At 38.9% G+C, this 21,192-nt stretch overlaps 1 protein-coding gene across 2 annotated transcripts in view; it reads left to right on the top strand.

Annotated features, from left to right (window-relative positions):
• The window catches only part of VPS35L (VPS35 endosomal protein sorting factor like), a 59,214-nt gene that overhangs the window by 33,762 nt on the left and 4,260 nt on the right, over positions 1 to 21,192 (top strand). For both annotated transcript variants that reach the window (XM_075058396.1, XM_075058397.1), the window contains exons 25-29: positions 352 to 429; positions 1,611 to 1,725; positions 12,392 to 12,531; positions 14,504 to 14,669; positions 16,439 to 16,557. In XM_075058396.1, the coding sequence (XP_074914497.1) occupies positions 352 to 429; positions 1,611 to 1,725; positions 12,392 to 12,531; positions 14,504 to 14,669; positions 16,439 to 16,557 (618 nt within the window). The remainder of the gene's footprint in view (positions 1 to 351; positions 430 to 1,610; positions 1,726 to 12,391; positions 12,532 to 14,503; positions 14,670 to 16,438; positions 16,558 to 21,192) is intronic.

The raw sequence follows: 21,192 nt of genomic DNA, 5'->3' as shown, positions 1-21,192 counted from the left end.
ATTTTGTTTTTGTTTTTTTTAATAAGTGTGTTAGCTGGAAATCATGATTTTTACGCCAGGGAGGAGGTGATGACAGCACTATAGCTGGGAAGCAAGGGATGATCTAAAGCCTTGAATAAATCAACAAGTCTACTTTCACAAACCTTCAGAATCATATTTGCTTTAAGGACCAGTCACTAAAATTCTCCAAGTAAAAACTAAATAGTACAGTGATGGCACACCATATCAGGGTCCCTTTTGACAGTTTCTGTTCTCTAAATGCATGCAGTAAAGCATGCAGTTTGTTGCTTGCCACTGACGTATTAAATCTGTGCATTTTTCTTAATGATTTCTTTTGGGTTTTATGTGTAGTCTGTGAACCAGCTAGCAATGGAAACAAGAAAGGTGATGAAAGGAAATCACTCCAGAAAGACTGCTGCGTTTGTCAGGGTAGGTCTGACCCTAATAAACTTTGAGCCTGCCTCCTTAGCAGATAATACTATCTGCTGCTACCTAAGTTTATAATTTTTGCAAAAACAATATGTTAGTATTTTTTGACACTGTAGTCTCATTTTCTCTTGTTACCATTGATCTTTACTCTCTAAAGCCAAATGCTGCCATTTAAGAAAAAAAAGACACACAGCATCTAACAGCAGCCTTGTGTTTAAAAAAAAGCAGTAACATTGTCTCCCTCTCCAAAGGAAGGTTGATTGGAGATGTGTTTGTGCAAATCCTAGAAAGCTCAGCTTTTCAAATTATATTTAAAAGAAAATAGTTAATTTCTATATAACTCCATCACAGAGAGAATGGGAAATGGGGGGAAAAGAATATATTTAAATATCTGTCTCGTAATATCAGTGTTGATATGCTGAAATTAGTATTCAAATTTCAAACAAAGTGCTTCTTTTGGCTTTAGTGCCTCTGAGTCTATACATATGGTCAAATGAGCTTTGAACTATGCACAGGCTGTGCAAGTTGCTTGTGTTCCCCTCGTCTCACCTGAAATGTAGCAATTAAGATGTCTTAATCTTCATGTTTTGGGAAGGCGTTTGCATATGCTGCCATTAATGAATGGATTTTTGATCACGGCAACTGTGTGTGCTGTCCTGGACAAAGGATAGCTAGGGTGACACTGGCCAACTCCTGTATGCCTGGGAGCTACTCACTTCATCGAGGTGTTTGGGCTGTTCAGTAGGTCTAAAGCTGCAGCATGCTGCACTAGATCTGCTTCCTCCCAAATACACGCAATGCCCCTGCTTTGACCAGTTTGACAAATGGATGGTCCCTGAGAGCAGGTAGTCTGCTTTTCTGGTTAGATTTTGGTCTTGAGCTGCAAGCTGGTTACCTGAAGAGAGAGGAGCTCTTTGAGCTAGAGTCATAGACTAAGTTTTGATCTAATCTATTCATAATAACAATAATTATTAATAATAAATATTGTTATAATTATTGAAATAATAATGAGAAATCTGAAGTTGCTGATTTTGGACTTCACATAATATTTGCTTTTTATTGAAAGTCTTTCCCAAAACTGATTTACAGATTCTGATTCTTAATTGTATATAAAATAAGTAATGATTGCTATAACACTGAGTTAGGAATTTTCTTCAGTTTCACTTTTTAATTTCCTTTAGGCTTGTGTTGCCTTTTGCTTCATTACAATTCCATCTCTGAGCAGTATCTTCACACGTCTTAATCTGTATCTACACTCCGGACAGGTTGCCCTGGCAAATCAGTGCCTTTCACAAGGTAAGGCACAAATTTGTCTACTTAAAGGTGCTCTTACTTCAGAAATATTTCTAGCTGTGAATAATAACTTGGTTGAAATCATAAGTCATATAAGTATATTTATGATGTAATTAAAATACAGCCCTGTTTCAAACACTGTTACAGTGAAAACTTTTCATACTAAAGCAACTCTTCAATTCTAACACTAATCCTGTGATCTGAATAACCAAGACAGCTGACTGTAGTTGACATAGTCATGGCTATAAGGTAGGTTGTCCTAAATTACTTGGAAACTATGGAAAGTGTGGAATGTTTTTCTCCTGCATAATTATGCAAGCACTCTAGTCACAAATGATGTGCTTTATTATAACTGTGGAAAAAGAAACCAGTTCATCTATGTAGTATTTCACAGGCTGACAAAATCCTGCAATGAGCTGGAAAAGAATTAAAACTTAGGTCAATGACCTAAGTCAGAAAATTGCTGTCAAAGCACATGCATGATAAACACTTAGCTAAGAAAATATGTCATTATATCGGAGTGAAACAACAGAGTAATACCAGATAATATGACGAATGAAAAATGTATTTTCTTTTTTCATCTGAATTATTGATTGAACCAGGGCCTGAGTACAGTTTTTTATCCATCCTGTTAGCTCAGTCTTAAGTAACTGAAAATTCTGACAAAAAGTGATTTGGGAAAAAAATTGGAGCTACTCTGACACCAGAATGAGCATTAAGTCTGTATCACCATTTAATATGATCTTGTTCCTGTTCATATCACGAATGGGAGACAGTTACCTATTCTGAAAGTCTTCTCATACTTTTAACTGTTTGTAGTGTCTTTCTTTTCCTTTTTAAAGTGATGTCATTCTATTTTGTTTTGCAGTTTTAATACTGACTTTAAATGTCTGCTTTCCAATGGTAAATGCTTTTCCTTTACATGTTTTCAGTTGAGCTGTGAGAGTAATAAATTGGATTACTTTGCAACATCTTTTGTTGTGGCTATTAATTCTTTGTTTTAGCACTGTGCTTCTTCACGAGAGCTTGTTTTCCAAGCTCTGCATTTACCAGTAAGTTCCAACTGCACAAACAAGCTGATTTAGGATGCTGATTAAGACTTTTTAGTACAGGGTGACTGTTGTATTTCTTTGTTTTCAATCTGATGCTGCCCATATAGCAAAGCAGAGGGATTTAGAGTAAAGCTGGCTGTTGTGTTCAAGTATGTTGTGCAAATAAAAGATCTGCAAAGTCTGTTGTTGTGCAATTAGTATTGTGCAGTTTCTTTGTAGATAACAGAGTTTACCAAAAATGGACTTGCTTTTTCTTCCTATGGTGTTTTGTTTAATTGACCAGCTTACCTTATCCTTTGTATCAATTTTTGTTATCGTTGCTGTGTTGTAGTGCATCTCTTGTTGGAAGCAAATCCAAAGCAGTTTTTCTGTAATATTCGGTCTTTGAGGACTATGTCCTGCCCATGTTGGGACCAACTCTGTGATTTAATAGTCTTTCAATTTATAAACTGCTTTTCCACTATTTTTGTGATCCAAGTCTTCTCTGAGTGAGACTCCTGGGCCCCAACAATTGTCCAGATTTTTTAGTGCAAGAGTTTATAAATGTGAACACCTGTTGTTTGATGTGTGAACACAGTGCACTCACTAAACAATGAATAGGATCCCTATTCTGAAATCTTTTAAGGTACCAGGTATATGCAAAGTATTATGAACTCAACCACTAAAATGCATATTTATTAACCACTCCCTCCTGAAGTTTAGACCCATGAGCTAGAGAGAGGAGCATTTAGTCTATCTCAGCTTTTGGTGAAATGAAGCATGTGCAAAACCCTGGTGTTCGGTAACTCACTTTGTTTACCAAGGTTTTCTTGTTATACACTTTTTTTGCTTTCTTAGAAAAACTATTTTAGGCATAATTTGTATCCAGAGACATGTCACTTGTGTGAATAATTTAGCATGTGTTAACCAGTTAGGCAACAGCGACACCAGTTTTGGGACATTTTTTGTGAACTGTCTTTGCATATTCTGATATATTGTAGTTAGACAACATGTCCTTGAAAGTTACTTTTAACACAGTTTAATCTGTATCTCAACTGAATGCATTTCATGTGTATAAGAGGTACTGATTAATTCATAACAGTAAATTTAAATCCAGTCAGTTAACTGATGCCAATTAGACACTGATCTGCTAAACCCAATGAAGTGCGAAGTGAAGTTGTAAGAGTGTGCAGTTGATGACAGCATTAGGCTAGGAAGTGAAATTGTGCCTTGTGTGTAACCTTTATTTCATGCTGATTGGAATTAGTTTAATCAGTTTAAAATTGGGAAGAGAAATAAAACTGAAAGGTAATGTACCTGATCTAATAGCTCAGTCAGTAGTGAGGCATGCATGTGTGCATGTGCATGCAGTTTCTCTTTAAAGATTCCAGCTGTTATTTTTAGTGAGTTAAATTCTTGGATTTTTTTTTTTTTTTAATTTTAAGTTCCTACAGGGAGTCTAGCTATTTCAGTGAGTCGAGTTTTCACTTAAACACGTAACAAAATTGAATTTCACAGGATAGACTTCTGTTGGCAATAGAAAGATTTCTCTGATTTGCCAATGTACCTAACTTGAAAAAGGAGTAAAATTACCTGTTGGGGTAGATAAGGGGAATTTACAAGATTGCTTTTTTATAAAGAGGATGTGTGGATCATAACAGTAAATAAAGTTTGCTGATCTGAGGATTGCACTGATAAACTACCATCAACTGGAGAGCCACAGCTATTCTGCTTATAACTGGAGGAGACTGGGTTTTGCCACATTGCCATTCTCAAGGGGCAGCAACAGTAGCAGACCATCAGTCCTAGTGTGTTGCTGTTCCAATTTCCTCTATCAAATCAGAGCCTTGCTTGCTGGGATTTGCCACACTGTTAATCAAAGCAACTGTCTGGTGCTTGTAATTGTAATTTTTCTTGGAATAGATTTTCTTTAATACAATTAAATTGGGTCAGAAACGTGAATTTATAGGCTCACGAGAAGTCCAGTATTAATACACTGATGAATGTCTGTCCAGGTATGCTGTTTGACGTGTACTAAACATTGTCTATTTGGTCTCCAGCTCCCAAGAGGTGCTTTAAATAAAATGAATTTGTAATTAAGTTCAGAACGTTTTAGGTGACTTTGTCCTGGATGCATAGGGTGTACCTCTGGAGAGCCTGTCGAGAGCCCACCCTAGTGTCGTGGTTTAACCCCAGCCAGCAACTAAGCACCACGCAGCTGCTCGATCACTCCCCCCCACCCAGTGGGATGGCGGAGAAAATCGGGAAAAGAAGTGAAACTCGTGGGTTGAGATAAGAGAACAGTTTAATAGAATATAAAAAGAAGAAACTAATAATGATAACACTAATAAAGTGATAGCAGTAATGATAAAAGGATTGGAACATACAAGTGATGCACAGGGCAATTGCTCACCACCTGCCGACTGATGCCCAGCTAGTCCCTGAGCGACGATCCCCCGCCCCCACTCCCCCCAGTTCCTATACTGGATGTGACGTCCCATGGTATGGAATACACCGTTGGCCACTTTGGGTCAGCTGCCCTGGGTGCCCATCCCAAATTCTTGTGCCCCTCCAGCTTTCTTGCTGGCTGGGCTTGAGAAGCTGAAAAATCCTTGACTATAGTCTAAACACTACTGAGCAACAACTGAAAACATCAGTGTTATCAACATTCTTCGCATCCTGAACTCAAAACATAGCACTGTACCAGCTACTAGGAAAACAATCAACTCTATCCCAGCTGAAACCAGGACACCTAGAAAGGAGGATACTAAATTTTACAGAGGTGTGCTTTTCATTTTTTTAACTGAGCCACAGAACGCTGCATGCTGCCAACATAGAATAATAAATTCTAATTTGTCATGCTTTCTGTCATAGGGAGTGCTTGGACTAAATTGAGATTAAGTGCGTGCTCCATTGTGTCACTCTTCTAGATTTTTGAGATATAGGTATTATTTTAATTTCACATATTTCCTTCCCCTGGAAATGCTGCTTTTGCCCATCAAAGAACAGACAACATGACTTTTTAATTGTTGGTCACAGCATTCAGCAGGTGGGTAGAGGTAATGCAACTTTCTGGTAATGTGTATTGAGCGGCATTTTTATTTTAAAGGCTGTGAAATCCTTGCCTCACTTCAGAAGTAACATGCTGAGTGAATAAAGTAATTCAACTGATTCTGTGTGACTAATTTCACTGGGATACTGTCAAATGTAAAACTTTATAAAAATGGAGGATCTTTGTCCCCCAAATAACTGACACAGATCTTTATTTTCTTTAGTGAATGCAGATTTGAATTCTGAAGTGTACAGTGCTTAATGTACTTCTAGATATTTGTTTTGTTCTTCAAATGTAGTTGAAACACAGTTTCATTAGTAGATTGCGAAAGGAATTTCTTTTTCTACTTTGGAAAATGTTACTTTTCCATGAATGTTCTCTAAATGTGACAGGCTTCAGCCACACTTTGGAGAAAGTGTGGTATGCAACATCTAATAATTAATTTTTTATTGTAGTCTAATAATGTTTTAGTGTGTTTTCTCAGTGGCATTAGATAACAATTTTTAGTATTCCTTCCTAATCTCCTAAAATCTTTATAGATCTGAAGAATATATATAGAGAGAATTTGAGGTAAAGAATTTAGAGAAATAAGAACCTGAAGAGGTTTTCTCAGTTACAGATTTTGAGACTTCTTGGCTCACACTTCTCTGGTGAGATCAGTATATACCGTCTCCGTTATCTTTTTAAATACTGTTTTCCTTGAAGGCAGCAAAGTAGATTTGGGAGAAACTGATGAGATACCATTTTCCTTACTAGTAATACTAAATGTTGCTTTATTTGAACAAAATTATGACGTGTACTGTTACTTGGGATTTCCACAGCTGGAAACATCTCCCATTCACTGACCTTTTTCTTGTTCCTCTACCCCAGCCAATAGCTTTTTCCATATGATTTGAGAGAGAGGACATCTCTATCTCTGTAAGCTTTTCAGACTAGCATTTCATATCAGTTTGTCAGTTCTTCAAGTCTGTCTAGCCCATGACCTGGTTTTGAAAGTGTCTAGTAACATCTACTAATGGAAGATACAGGAAACAATAATGCAGAATGATGCTTCCTAGCTTTCAGCTGCAGGTGGTCTAAATACATCCTTCAACAAAGGTTGCATATGGACCACAGTATTTAATAAAATAGATGGACCAATCCTTAGGATTTAATTTTTTTAATCAATTTTTACTTTTTGGCCTTTGTAACGTTGTGTGACAGTGAGGTCTGGTTACATGCTACCTAGAAATCTACTACTTAGGGATTTATTTCTGTAAGGTTTTCAAATGTTAGCTGAGTGTTTCAGTGCATGCAGCTGATCTACTAGTGATACTGTGAAAAATTCAGTCATTCTTGGTTCATTTTCTTCATGCTACCTATGAGATGATGGAGTTGATAAGTGCCTGAAGAATTTGTGTCAGTATAGTCTCTTCTAATAAGGAAACAGTTCTATGCCTTAGCACCTTAATCTTTTTATTCTTTTGGAAATGGGAAAATCAGGACTGTCTGTATTCCAGGTACAAATGCACAACAGCGATATAAATGATACAATGACACCTCAGTTTTCCATTACTGTCCTAATGATTCTTATAATTGCCTTGCCTTTTCAACAGCTGTTTAGGATGTTGTTTTCAGGAAACCATCTATAATGTCTCCAAAATCTTTCATGAGTGTAAATAGCCTATTTAGAGCTTATCTTTCTATAGTTACAGCAAGGGCTGTTTCTTTCCCTACATGCCTTACTAATATTAGATTTAGTCTGCTGCTTTATTGCTCAGAATCAAGACATCCATTTGCAATGCTTTGCAGTCATGTTCCAGACTAGTCTGTAAACATTGTCATCTCCCAGCTCATCGTAAGGACATGTGTCTCTGCAAAACCTCAAGGAATGCAGTAGTCATTTCACTCCACTGTGAAAACTGTTTCTTCCTGCTCCTTTCCCCCTTCACCCCATCCTTTATTAAAGTTACGAATTCTCAGGAGGACTTTCCTCCTTACCTTTTGTCACCTTAGTTGTTTTAAGAACCTTTTGTATGAGGGACATTATTAAACTTTTTTTAACAATCTAAGTAGTTGCATTGTCTGTGTCACTTTTAAACACAAACTTGCTGGTTCTTTGGAAAACTTAAGAGACTTCTGAGGGATGATTTCTCTCTGCGAAAACCATATTGACTCTTCAGTGTTGTATCGTGGTTTTCCATGTGTCTGGTCATTTGATTTTTATTTTTTTTTTCCCACCTCATAATAATCAGGAGAAACTACAGTATTTAACTATATTATTTCAAAGTTTCCAGTATTACTAATGGAGCTCTCTTTAAAGACTGCTGACGATACTTTACCTCACAGTCTTTAGGGATTACGTGGAATGTAGAGAGGCAGGCTGAAATTTGTCATTGGTTTTTTAGTTTATTGTGGGGGGTGGGGGGGAGTGTGTAGTGTGTGTTGCATTTACTTATTACAGCATAAGAATAAAACAGCTTGTATCTTGCTCATACTGTATGACCTCCCTGTACAAATCTTCCCTTCCACTTATGCCTCTGTACGCCTTTGGAAGTATTAAGGCCTTGCTAACAATCTATAATCAAGCTATTCCTAAAATTAGCACTAGCAAGCTTCATCCACACAACTACCTTTTCATCTGCAGCTAATTCATAGTGTGAATTAGTATGAAATAGTATGCATTTAACATAGTACATTCCAGTTCACCAAGCAGCAGCACATTGATTTTCTTATTTCATCTTTGTTACTTGAAATAATTCTTTGTACTTTCTGGCCTGGAAATGATGTGTAGAGGATTTTAAGATGGAGAATGTTCAATAGCTCAAGGGAAAAAACACATTTTAACAGTGTGGCAAAACTCTCACAGTGACCCCACCAATGTGAGGAGAAGGAGTTCCAAATGTTTGTGATGGTTGGTCGTCAAAACAGTAAGGTGTTAATTTATTTAACAGGAAAAAAAAGAAGGCAACAAAAAAAAACCCATGCTTGCTTCCCATTAGTTTTTTTGCACTGGAGTACAAGACTTCATTAAATTTCCAACATCTGTCGGATGTGGAAGCAAAATCTTTGGAGTATTAAAATATGCTTGACAGTGTTGTAGGACATGAAGGTGATGTGGAATGCAGAAGGCTGCATATGTATGGTCCCTGGTTTTGTCCTTTGGGTGGACTTAGGTTGTGTAATTGTATCTGTGACTAAAAATAGTTTGTGTAGGTATGTCAAACTCACTCCCTTTTGCTCTTTGAAGGTGGACCTAAGGAGCCCATCTCTAATGGCTTTGTTCTTCCTTGGTTTTTTGTCTGCCTGAAATCTTAAATTAGTACAGTCTAATTGACTATCATAGATGGAGCAAATATGATGTAAGTTAAATTTTTATATGTAGAGAGATTGATATAAGAAATATATGGAGGTACATACATTTGTGTGTATGTACCATCATAATTATTGACCATAGTAAAACATTCAACACCAATTTTACTTGCTTTTTCTGTAGGAGAGTATTACTAGAAGTGCTGACTTGGATACACAAGACTGTTAGTTTTTGTAGCCGGAAGGTCAGCCTGTATGCTGGGGGGAAAGATTTATAGGATTACGGTCAACTAAAATGAAGGAGCTGCTGTGAAAGGATAAATTTAGTGAAGCATGAAGTATGTCATGTTCGGAGCACTGCACAAGATATTAACGGCAGTCTGGGAAGACTTTATCATGATGATTTGTTTTAATGTGCAGGCTGCTCTCCCCTTATCCAACTTAACAGTGGCTCACTTTAGAAGCAGTATCATACTTTAGGCAGATAAGAAAACAGCATTCTTCACTGGAGTCCTTTTTTATCCCCCCCCCCCTCTTTTTTTTTTTTTTAAATCAAGGACTTTTTTTTAATCCTTTTTGTTTTGTTTTGTTTTTTAAATCAAGTACATAGCATTGGTTTTGATGCTTTTTAAGTGGTTCCTTATACCTTTTGGAAGCCAGGAAAAGCAGGTGTATGGTTTTCTCTTGAAACATCTCTACAGTAATAGCTTTATAAAAGATATAGAGAAAGCACCATTGCATAACCTCTTAATTAGTGTAATTCAGAATTAAATACTGATGCTTATTTCATACTTATTAAGAAAATAGCACGTCTGTGACAACCTGTTTAGTGAACTTTTTCTCCAAAGTCAGAGCACGTGATGATGCATACTTTGACATCTCTCTACAAGTGAATAGGGTGGTAGTGTTTGGAGGACAGTTAGTTTTCTGCAAAGTCTCTGATAAAACCTTTGCATTGATGTGAATTTATTTTTGCTTCTTATAAAGCACGTATACCTTGGATGAACGTGCTTTTAGCGTTCCAGCGTAAGAACGATTTTGTCGTTAGCACAGATTGGCTGAACTCGTAGCAAAATGAGCACGTTCTCCTTCGCCAGTACTTCTGGACTACAGAAGCAAAGCATCCATCTCTTTAACAGAAAATGTAACTAACCGCTTTTATGCTCTCTTGCTTTTTTTGTCCTGCCTTGCGGTGTTGTGTGGGCGGCAGGGGGACGAGGCAAGGAAGAAGAGTTAAAAGTGTGGGCAGGAGCCCCGCGGTCTCCCCGTTGTGCTGAGACGAGCGACAGTGCGCGGGGGGAGTCGCAGGGTGACCAGCGGGGCGACTGCCCTCGTTAGGGAAGAAGAAGGTGGAAGCACAGAGGAGCTTGTCGCAGCAAGGGCAGGGTGGTGTGGACGGGTCTCTCCTCATTCCCAGCAGCAGTCACCTACGGAGGAGCTGGGCGTGCTGGTCTTACTGGTATGTCTGATGAGGGAGGAAGGTGCTCGGCCAGATGAGGAGGCAGATCTCGTCCACAGCAACGGCAGGTCAAGAAGAGGAAATCGAAGCAAACTGCAGTTATTCGTAGTGAAGAGAAGAGGTTTTGGGTTTGTGCTATGGCAAAAGTTTAGAGGAGAATGTCTAGGACAGCGATTGTTGGGAAAGCAGGCAGTAAATTGAGGTGAGGTACTTTGCAGCTCTTCTCTTTCATTGCAGAGAATGATTGCTGCACAGCTCATTCCTGTCCCGTTATGAAATAACTTCAGAAGGCAGGAGTATTCTCTGCACAGACATGGGTACTTTGGTATGCAGACTATTTTCTGAGACACATTTTTTCATTTGCCTGGTCACATGTCTTCATTATATGGTGATGTGGGGCATGCTTTTTTTTTTTTTTCTGCTGAGACAACTGTGGAAGTGACAGCGATTCATTTACTTGTGCTAGAATGAACATCTGCTGCTGCTTTCCTTCCTCTAATAAAGCTTGGAGAAAGATTGCTTACCTTCGTTTGGGTTGGCTGTTGTTTGAAATAAAGAAAAAACATTCTTTCACCTCAAAATATATGTGCAGAGTGGAAGGAAGATGTTTCAAGGGGTCTGCCTTCTAAGCACTGAGAAGTTCAGAAGGGCTTGAGCATTCATGTGCTGAAAAGAAATAAGAGTCAGAAGAATTACAGTTTTTCCAAAGCACATGTTTCCCTGGTATTCCTCATAAGCTTAAATTAGATATCAGTTGGTACTATATTTAGCAAATTTGCTTGGAGTCTCATGTGCTCAAATGAATTTTTCCAGAGCAAGCTGCACTCCTGGAAATGCCCATGCCTGCCTGTCAGCAGTATCTCCATCCCAGCCATGTAACACCTCTTGGCTTTCACCAAGAAGTCTCTTTTTCTCTTTGCTAAAATTTAATTTCATGGCCTCAGTCTCCGTTCCTGTAAAATAAAGATACAGTATTAATCCTGAAGGATGCTTTGAAGCATATGGCTAAACAACTTGAATGGGATTTGGATACTTGGATATTTTGAAATGTAGCCAGGAAAGTGCAAAAGAATGTTGCTGTCAAATTTTTTTGTCAACTCTTGGCAAATATAGGAGGTCTTCTAGGGTAAGAGAGAAAATATTGTTGGTTTTAATTTTTGAATATTAACTTAATAAACTGAGGAATAGATGTTCTAGTGTGTTTTTGTTTTGTTTGTTTGGGGTTTTTTGTAGGATTAGAGACAACAGTTATGAAAAACCTTTTAATAGCTATTTTGCCAAGGCCATAATGGTGGGTGGTTTCTGTAATTCTTGTATTGTGATTCTTGGAAGGAATCATTTTACCTAGGTAACCAGGAATACCTCAGGTTCTGGTACTATATTAGTATTTTACTTTTAATGACTGTAAATACTTAGAGAAATGAAGTTGTCCATACTTCCTTGTAACCTTAACAGCCTTTTGTGAATGAATTCGTGAACAAAATAGCATGATCTTGGCACAAGCATTTCTTTAGATATCTAAAGTCAATTTTGAATCATGTGCTGATTTTTTTTTTATTACGTATGCAATATATTTGAAACAATGGTGTCCTCTTGTTAAGCAAAGGAGAACTATAATTTCAGAAGTCTCAAGTGATGTGGGAACTTCTTTTGAAAAAACAGCATCACTTGAATTACCACCGATTTTGACTGCTGAGTCTTGAGTTTCTTTGCAGTTAAGCATACGTTCATTTTCCGTAGTCTATTTGAAACAAACTTGAAGCAGTCATTGGATCACAGGCATGACTGCCATCGCAGTTGGAGTGATAATACAGCAACTATATTTTTATTTTGTAGCTGATGCTTTTTTCAAAGCTGCAGTGAGCCTTGTTCCTGAAGTGCCAAAAATGATCAGTGTAGATGGAAAGATGCGACCTTCTGATGCCTTCCTCCTGGAATTCCTTTGTAATTTTTTTTCCACATTATTAGTTGTTCCGGTAAGTTTTGTGTGTATGAATAGCATATAGGCTAGTAGACTATTTTGACTTTCCTGTTTAAAAATTGGGAGTAGACTGGGCTTTTGGGAGTGGTAGATGCAGTAGTTAGTTTTCCACAAGCAAACTGAACCAATTTGTTCTTTGGCTGCAAAATCACCCACCCCAGTGCAAAATGGGGAGGCAGAACAATTGTTTGGAGGTGGAGGTACATCATTGCCTCTCTCAGTAGCACCTTGCACTTAACTGGATTTGGGTAGAGTGAAATCTTGCCATCATTTAATTGTGTAAACGTAATTTACTGTTTTAATAGATCTGTGCAGAAAAGTGGTATTTTAGCTGAGCACTCATAAAATCTAATACCTGAGGACGGGAGGAATATAGAGCTCTAGTTTCTATTAGTTTCAGTTACTTTGTTATAGGTTGCCTAATCTTTTGAGTGAAAACAATAATTAGAAGATGTGTTTTGGCATAACCTTCCTCTTCTGATGAATATTTCACAAAATAGTACCATTCTACATCCTTCCAATTTTTAACCAATTGTCAAGTTTAGAGATCTATATGTAATTTTCCTTCCTATATTTTCAGCTATAGCTAAAAGATGAGGAAAAATTGTAAATTAATCTGGAAGACCCGAGGTAAAACTTACATAGCCAACGTATTTTGTTGACCTTAGAGAAGAAAGACAGGCCTCTGACTCTCAAGATTTCACCACAGTGGAAACCTAATGCATGAAGACTTTTACCTCCCTCTGTTAACAGCTCTGGCCCTCTCTGAGCAGATTCTTCTTTCCCAGCAAGGGTTGGCTTAGTATCATGGCATGTTTAAAAAAAAAAAAAAGAAAGAAGGAAAAAGTTGGAGGCTTATTCATTTGTTCTTGGAGAAAGTAGGTTGTTACTCCTCACTGAAACATTCCTCACAGTTTCCTCCTTCCTTTTTTCTTTGACTACATGTTTGGTGAAGCAGCACACAGTATAGTGCTGTCCACATCATCCTCATAATCGGAGCAGTGGATTCCCCTTTTTCCAATGCCACGCATGTTCATGTCTCCCAAGCCATGCATGTTCAGCAACGTGGAGGTGCTCTGTTGTTAGAAGGGAAAAGTTAATTGCCACTGTGATGTGTCTTTGCTGTCCACTGACTGCAGAAGACTTTGAAGGAAGGCTATGTCAGAACTGGATGCTGCTCAGAGAAATGACTTGGATCATTAACAGATGATTGAAGGAGGGAGATCCAACCTCTCAGATTCAGTAATGAAGAATAACTTGCAATGAGATACCAGGATTCAGAAATTAGCTTCCATAATTTTTTCTCCTATTTACTTTACAGGAGAGATGATCAGAAAAAAATGTCCCCAGTGGACTGTGATTTGTCTTACGTATGTTGATATCATTGCACCAACTGCCAGCTTGAAATAAGCTGGGTGCAGTATTAAAACTGCTTGCAAAAACTCATAGCTTGTGTAAAGCAGATGTCTTTATATTCTTTTCATATTAAAAGATTGTTGGTTGTCTGTAACTTTGACTTCCCAGTGTAGGTGTTCTTCTGAAACTCATAGTTATATGAGTAATATACTTGTTTCTATAGCTTACTGACATTATTTTAATAAAAAAATCTACCCAGTGTGTTTAATTTTAGGCACTTAGCTGTTAAGAAGCTGACAATTTTTTATTACTCTGCCATGACTACAAAACAAAGCATTTGAAAGTTTGTCTGTGCAGGATGGCTAGATCAAGTTTATGATTATGGGTCAAATGGGCATTTTAGAAGGAAACCGGAACAAATTTTTAAAAAGGATTTGCAGGAAACACACTTAAGAAAAGTAGTTGTCAGCTTTAATTATATTGTAGTTTTTGCTTTTTATAGAGCTAAGAGTGTGACTCTAAACCTCTGAATGACCACAAATAATCCCATTTGTGTTTTGGGGTTGTTGCGTTGTTGTTTTTAACTTCTCTTTTTTCTTTTTTTTTTGTAGGACCATCCAGAACAAGGAGTGTTGTTTCTTGTGCGAGGATTACTAAACGTGATCCAGGATTATACTTGGGAGGATAACAGCGATGACAAAGTCAGGATTTATACTAATGTTTTGCATCTGCTGTCTGCAATGACTCAAGAAGCATACATCTACCATGTAGATAAAGGTAATAAATAAGGGTGGCTCTGGATCCTTGTGTTCCACCATGCAATTTGTAGTATTGTGTTATCACCGTACCTAGTTAATGAAGATCAATGGTAGTCAATCTTACAGAATGGATTATTTTCCTGTGTAGGTCCAGATTTTGTAACTTAAAATAATCACAGGAGGTGAATGTACAGAGTGAACAGATGTACAGTCTGTTCTTTAAAGTGAATCTGTGCAGAGTGCTTTACATAGTTTGTTCCGGTGGTGTTGATGCAAATACTTAGAACTGTGAACTTTTCAAGTAAATATTAGAACTTTGTACATACGGAGGGTTTTCTTCTAGTTTAAAGTATCAACTTGATTTATACTTGTCGTTGGTGTTTCATTCACATTTATTAACAACTCCAGTTTTCAGAATGCATAGTCTTCGTTATTTAAATGCATGCACTTGCTGCTTTGAAGGCAGGCTTTCAGTTCTGGAAATTGTGATGGTAACTTACAAAAATCTTCAGAATAGCTAGAAAAAAAAATTTAAAGATTTTGCATTTTATAAAATGGCTGTAGACTTTTTGTAATAATATTTTTATATGTTCTAAAATTTGAGTGCCTTCTGATCATAGAGAGGTTACTAAATTAAGGTAGAGTATTAACTGAGTCTTTTAAAGCATACTGGCAAGAGCGTAAGGCCAAGCTAGTTTGGCTTTTTCTTTTAGTTGCACAGGGCTTTCACAAAGAGGCAGGCTGGAATATATTCACCAGTTCTTCTGGTGAATAGTCTGTCAGAGTTACCAACCATGACAAAATGTCCCTTGCAGTTAGCAGCACAGAAAACAGTTGTCAGTTGAACAACTACTCTATAGTAAATCTGCTGTTCAAATTCTGTAAGGAAACGTGGGTTAGCTGCTTTTTCCTTTCACTTCATTTTTTATATGACCAAAATAGCTGCATAATCCCAAAATAAGAAATCTAAATCAATTAAATTTCAATGGAGAGAAGCATCGAAATATAAATTGGTAAATTTTCCCCTGTAGTTGGATGATGGTTTTTTTTCTGGGTGGACCATGTACCTCAGCTTCTTAAAATGAATAGGGCATCACCTTTTATCTTACGTGCTCTCTGATTTATTCAGAATACACTTAAACTTACAAATTTCTTGTAACTTACTTCTTGGTAAGACATTATAAATAAATGAGGCCAAAACACATGTTTAAAATCACAATTATATAAGCTCTAAAAACTTCAAGAGCTCTCTCCCTCCAAAATTGAAAGTACACTTTCTGAATTTCTCTCCATGACTTTGAGGTAATCAAGGTTTTATTTTAGGGGAAAAAAAAAAAAAAAATTTAAAATGCAGCTTACTTTGAAAGTCTTGTTTTCACTAAGTAAAACATAAACTGTTTGGCCCAGTCCTGCTGCCATTGAAGATGATGGCCATACTCTCATAAACTAATGGGAGCAGGGAGTCTGTCTCTGTGGAAAAAGTGAAAATTGACACTGTATGTTGCTTTGCATTTAAGTCTAGCAGATATTTTTGAACCTGGCTGCATCCAGGAATACAGGACTGGCTTTAAGCTAGAAGATTCTTTTCAGTCTTTTATTCCTAAAATCAAGAGGATGTAGTAGGCAACCAAGTGGTAGGCACTTAAACAAGATTGTTCTGTTTGTGTTTCATGGAGGAAGGTTGTTTTATAACTTCCAAATCCGGTCTTCTATAAATAGCTGGTGTTTTCAGTAGCAAAAAAATGCATAGCTTTTTAGCCAGACCTAAGCTTGAATTCATCTCTGCAGTTGATTCCAATGATACCCTGTATGGTGGAGACTCCAAGTTCCTGACTGAGATTAATAAACTGTGTGAAACAGTGATAGCACAGATCCTGGATCATCTGAAAACCCTTGGAAAAGAAGAGGTATGTTCTTACTCAGCTTGATTCAATACAAAACCAAAATTACTTTTGAGCTGAATAAACGGACCACCTCCTTGACCATGCATTGGTATTTTAAAAAGCTCCAGGAGCCTTACAACAAGAGGAAATTAGGTAATTTTACTTGTTTAAAAAGTGAGTCAGTCGCATAGGCAGGCTTGTGGTGGAGAGACCTAATGATGTGAAAGAGATTATGTAGCAGTTGTAATACGTTTTTAAGATGCATGCTAAAGTTACCTGCTTAGCTGTATGCTGTACATGGATAGTCCGACAGAACTAACAAACGGTAGAAGCTACGCTGATATACTCTGTGGTATTAATTGTGGCAGTGCACCAAAGGATGTGATTCTGCTGCAGTACCGAATGGTGATTGCAGAGCAGCATAGTGAGGTTAGAGTTAGCTTTAAATTAACTGGCTTGAGTTCTGGTGTAGTTTGATTATGGAAACATGATGCTCTATGAAGCTAGAGTTAGCTTTAAATTAACTGGCTTGAGTCCTGGTGTAGTTTGGTTATGGAAATATGACGCTCAGTGCGGGATAACTTTTTTTGTATGAGAGTCTTTCTGACTATAATGAGCTCCACGATGCTGGTATTGCAATTATTGGCCTAAGAGAGAGAACTGGAGACAGTGCCACAGTCACTCCTATGATTGCAGTACAGTTAAGCCTAAAATCTGCTCCATGTCTGTCCCTCCTGTTGTGTCCTCCTGGCTGTCAACTTTCTTTGTCTGTAAATAAACCGTATTTTCTTGCTGGCTAAGTTAACAGTAACCTGCAATGTCCAATTCTGTAATGGGCAAAGTGAGAATTCACAGTTAGTCTGTTATTGGGTGAAATACAATGGAAAGCACCTTTAAGTGGTAAAAGTTTCGGATCCCAGACACTAGGATGAAGTCAGAGGGGTGCAGAGGGAGGGAAAAGGTGTTTTGGCTTTATCCTGTTTTTAGTACAGGGTTATATTTGTTCAATATAAAATAAAGAAAACTGTAGACAGCTAATTGGATTTCTTGATTGGAGTTCAGAGGCTCTGAGGGATCAAATATAGCTTAATGGATTGTATGTGAAAGGCAGGTGACTAATGTTTTCAGTATTACTGAAATAATGAGAACTTACTGTTCTGCTCATGTACCTGTTTCTGAGATTGAACCCCTCCACAACTTCTTAATCACCCCTTACTAAACCACTGTATATTGATAGAAATCTTGTGGCTTGTAGACTGAAATGGGAGGGTAGGGGATGATTAATTTGATGGAATTTTTTAGATAGCCTGTTTGCACAGTAGCCTGTAGTGTTAGCCAGTACAGAATGTGTTAAATGATGCATATTTGGAGGACACTATGCTAAGTTTAGCCTTTTCTCTGCTTTTGCTATCCTGTTTATCCTTCCTTGAGCAATTGTAGAGATGCAAGATGAATAAATCCTTTTGCTCAAATGCCTCTACATCATTGTACACATTGCCGCAGTGAATAGGAGTTCTTTTTCAGAACAGTAGCAGCAGAAAACAACCATTCTTGCACAGCTAAGAATGTCCAACCAGGTATTGGAAAGAGATTTTTAACAGAGTTTTCAGGACTGTAGGTTGTGTATTAAGGATTTTTTGCATCTGACTCCTGTATGGAGTATGTGGGTGGGAACACTTGTAGGGCTTGAAATCTGTGGTTTCTGAAAGCCCCCCCACCCCCCACCCCCCGGCTTTCAATCTTAATACTATGAGTAAAGAGATCCTGTGTTACTTCACTGAAGCAGTTGTTGCATAGAAAACTGGATTTAGAGCTAAGCAGCACGGATATAGGTCCTTGCCCTGCATTTGCCTTTGTGGTCTTGGATTTACTGCTCTGCCCGTCCTTATTTACAAAGGGGGAGCATTTATTTTGCTTAGTTGAGTAAAAGTCCTTGAGAGATTTAGATAAAAATTGTTTTGTAAGAATGAATAGTTTTTTGAGGAAGCTGTTGTTGCTGAGGAAATAGAGGCGACAAGAATATTGTCAGAGACCTCTATTTGTGCTAAAGTAGAACCAATTATGAAATCACTGTGGTATTTGGATTGCTTCAGTGTTGGTGACCTTTTATTATTCATCTTCTTGGCTGCTCATTTAAGTGAACAAGCCTCTGATGATTCTGTGTTTTTATTGGTTCATTTCCTTTAAAAGCAATAAAGGAAAATAAATTTTTCTCACAATAAAATGCTTTCACCAAAGTGGCAATTTGGAAGAGAACAATGCATCTTATGTTAACACAGTGTGGTCTTTTTGCAATATTAGAGAATGCTTCATTTAAGTGACAGTGTTGGAATGGAAATTTTCAGTTCTGGACAGTTCTGTAAAGTTCAAGCTGTTTCTGGTCATGAGAGCATGTACCAGTGAATCCTTTCTGCCTTTGTGTGGGTGGAAGACTAATCTTATGCTCCAGGTTTCTTAAAATGTAAATACCTTGCCTCTTGCTACTCAGTGATAAATGTCCAGATGGAGTATGTTTTACTCAAACACGACTTTTAATGCAAAATGTTAGGAGCATGTTGTTGTCTCCTTGGCAGTGCCATGTTAGGATGGCAATCTTCCCATGTACCATATGATAGATACTGGACTTTTTATGATAAGTATCAAAAATGGAGCAGTAGAAAGCAATTCCTGGGTATGCTCTTGAAGCTTGTCCTTTCAACACATCTGATTTTTAATTTTATTTAAATTTATAAAAACTTCAGTTGATTTCACATGTGTTTGATTACTGAACTAGAAGTAGAGTTGGACATAGTTCTCTGTGTGTGGGTATGTTTTAAATTGAGAAGAGGTTGCTCATCCTGAAGAATTTTGTGTCCTTCGCCAAGATTTTCTAAAGGTGGTTAAACGCTATGTTCCTCTGTGGGAGGCAAGAGAATTTACCTGCTGCAGTTTCCAGAAGACACTGCAGGTGGTGGAGGTGCCTGTTTCAGCACGCTTGCAGTTTGCCTGCGGATGGCTCAGCACGAGGGTGGGTGCCCGGCAGTGAGGAGCTGTGGCTGGGGATTGCACATCAGCTCCACTTCTTTGTCACGGAGTTGGAGAGTCCTAACTCCCAGATTAATGTTTTTATTACACCATTGTCGCTGGCATGGTGGTGGAGGTTAAAGACTAGAGATAGTTTCATTGAGAACATTGTTTCTGCATATTTGTAAGATACTTCCTTGTGGTGGGTTGACCCTGGCTGGATGCCATGTGCCCACCAACGCTGCTTTATCAGTCCCCACCTCAGCAGGACAGGGGAGAGAAAATATAACAAAGGGCTCATGGGTTGAGATAAGGATAGGGAGAGATCACTCAACCAATTACCATCACGGGCAAAACAGACTTGACTTGGGGAAAATGAACTTAATTTATTGCCAATCAACCAGAGTAGGGTAATGAGGAAAAAACCCCCAATTCTTAAAAACACCTTCTTCCCCCCCCCCCCCTTCTTCCCAGGCACAACTTCACCCCCAGATTCTCTGCTTAGGCCCCCCCCCCCCCCCCCCCCCCCCCGGGGGACAGGGAAACGGGGAGTGGGAGTTGGGGTCAGTTCATCACATGTCGTCTCTGCTGCTCCTTCCTCCTCAGGGGCAGGACTCCTCACTCATCCCCTGCTCCAGCGTGGGTCCCTTCCACGGGCTGCAGTCCTTCAGGCACAGACTGCTCCAGCGTGGGTCCCCCACGGGGTCACAAGTCCTGCCAGAAAACCTGCTCCAGCGTGGGCTCCTCTCTCCACGGGGCCACAGGTCCTGCCAGGAGCCTGCTCCAGCACAGGCTTCCCACGGGGTCACAGCCTCCTTCAGGCATCCCCCTGCTCCAGTGTGGGTCCTCCCCGGGCTGCAGGTGGAGATCTGCTCCCCCGTGGACCTCCCTGGGCTGCAGGGGGACAGCCTGCCTCACCGGGGTCTTCCCCACGGGCTGCAGGGGAATCTCTGCTTCGGTGCCTGGAGCATCTCCTCCCCTCCTTCTGCACTGACCTGGGGGTCTGCAGGGCTGTTCTCTCACATGTTCTCACTCCTCCCTCCGGCTGCAGTTTCTGTGCCGCAGCAACTTTTTTCCCCTTCTTAAATCTGTTATCCCAGAGGTGCTACCACGATCACGGATGGGCTCAGCCTTGGCCATTTGTCCCGTGTTAGGAGAGTTGTGTAATGAAAGAGTTGAGCACCTGATCTGCCCCATCCTGCTCGTGATCTTTTCCAGTGAACTAACAGTTCCCAAAGAGCTTCATGCGAGAGCTTTTAAGGAAAGGCAAGGCTGCCCGTCATGGCTTTCTTTAGGAATATTTAGATTTGGATCACAAAAATGTAACCACCAGCATCGCAATAGTGCTGGAATTAATTTCAGGCTAGGTAGTTCAGGTAATACTAGCAAACAGATGCTGTATCAGCATGGAGACTTGGCCTAGACTGATAGATTTAGTACCTTGAAGGAGCCTTACAGGCCATGCTGAGCTCTGTGCTGCCACAGATGGACTGTTAACGAGTATCAGAGCCAGTTATTTTAAAGCTGTACATGGGAGGCAGCAGCAGGCTAGACACACCTTCAGAGGAGCAACGTATCTAAATGCACAAATGCTTTTCTAACAGAATGCTGAAGGTATCCTTATGACACAGATGTCTGGCAAAAGTCACTGAAAGA

The sequence above is a fragment of the Buteo buteo genome, chromosome 27, assembly GCF_964188355.1.
Source record: "Buteo buteo chromosome 27, bButBut1.hap1.1, whole genome shotgun sequence".
NCBI classification, from domain to species: Eukaryota; Metazoa; Chordata; class Aves; order Accipitriformes; family Accipitridae; genus Buteo; species Buteo buteo.
Note: the sequence above shows the minus strand (reverse complement) of the source record. Positions and strands in the feature narration are given on the sequence as shown.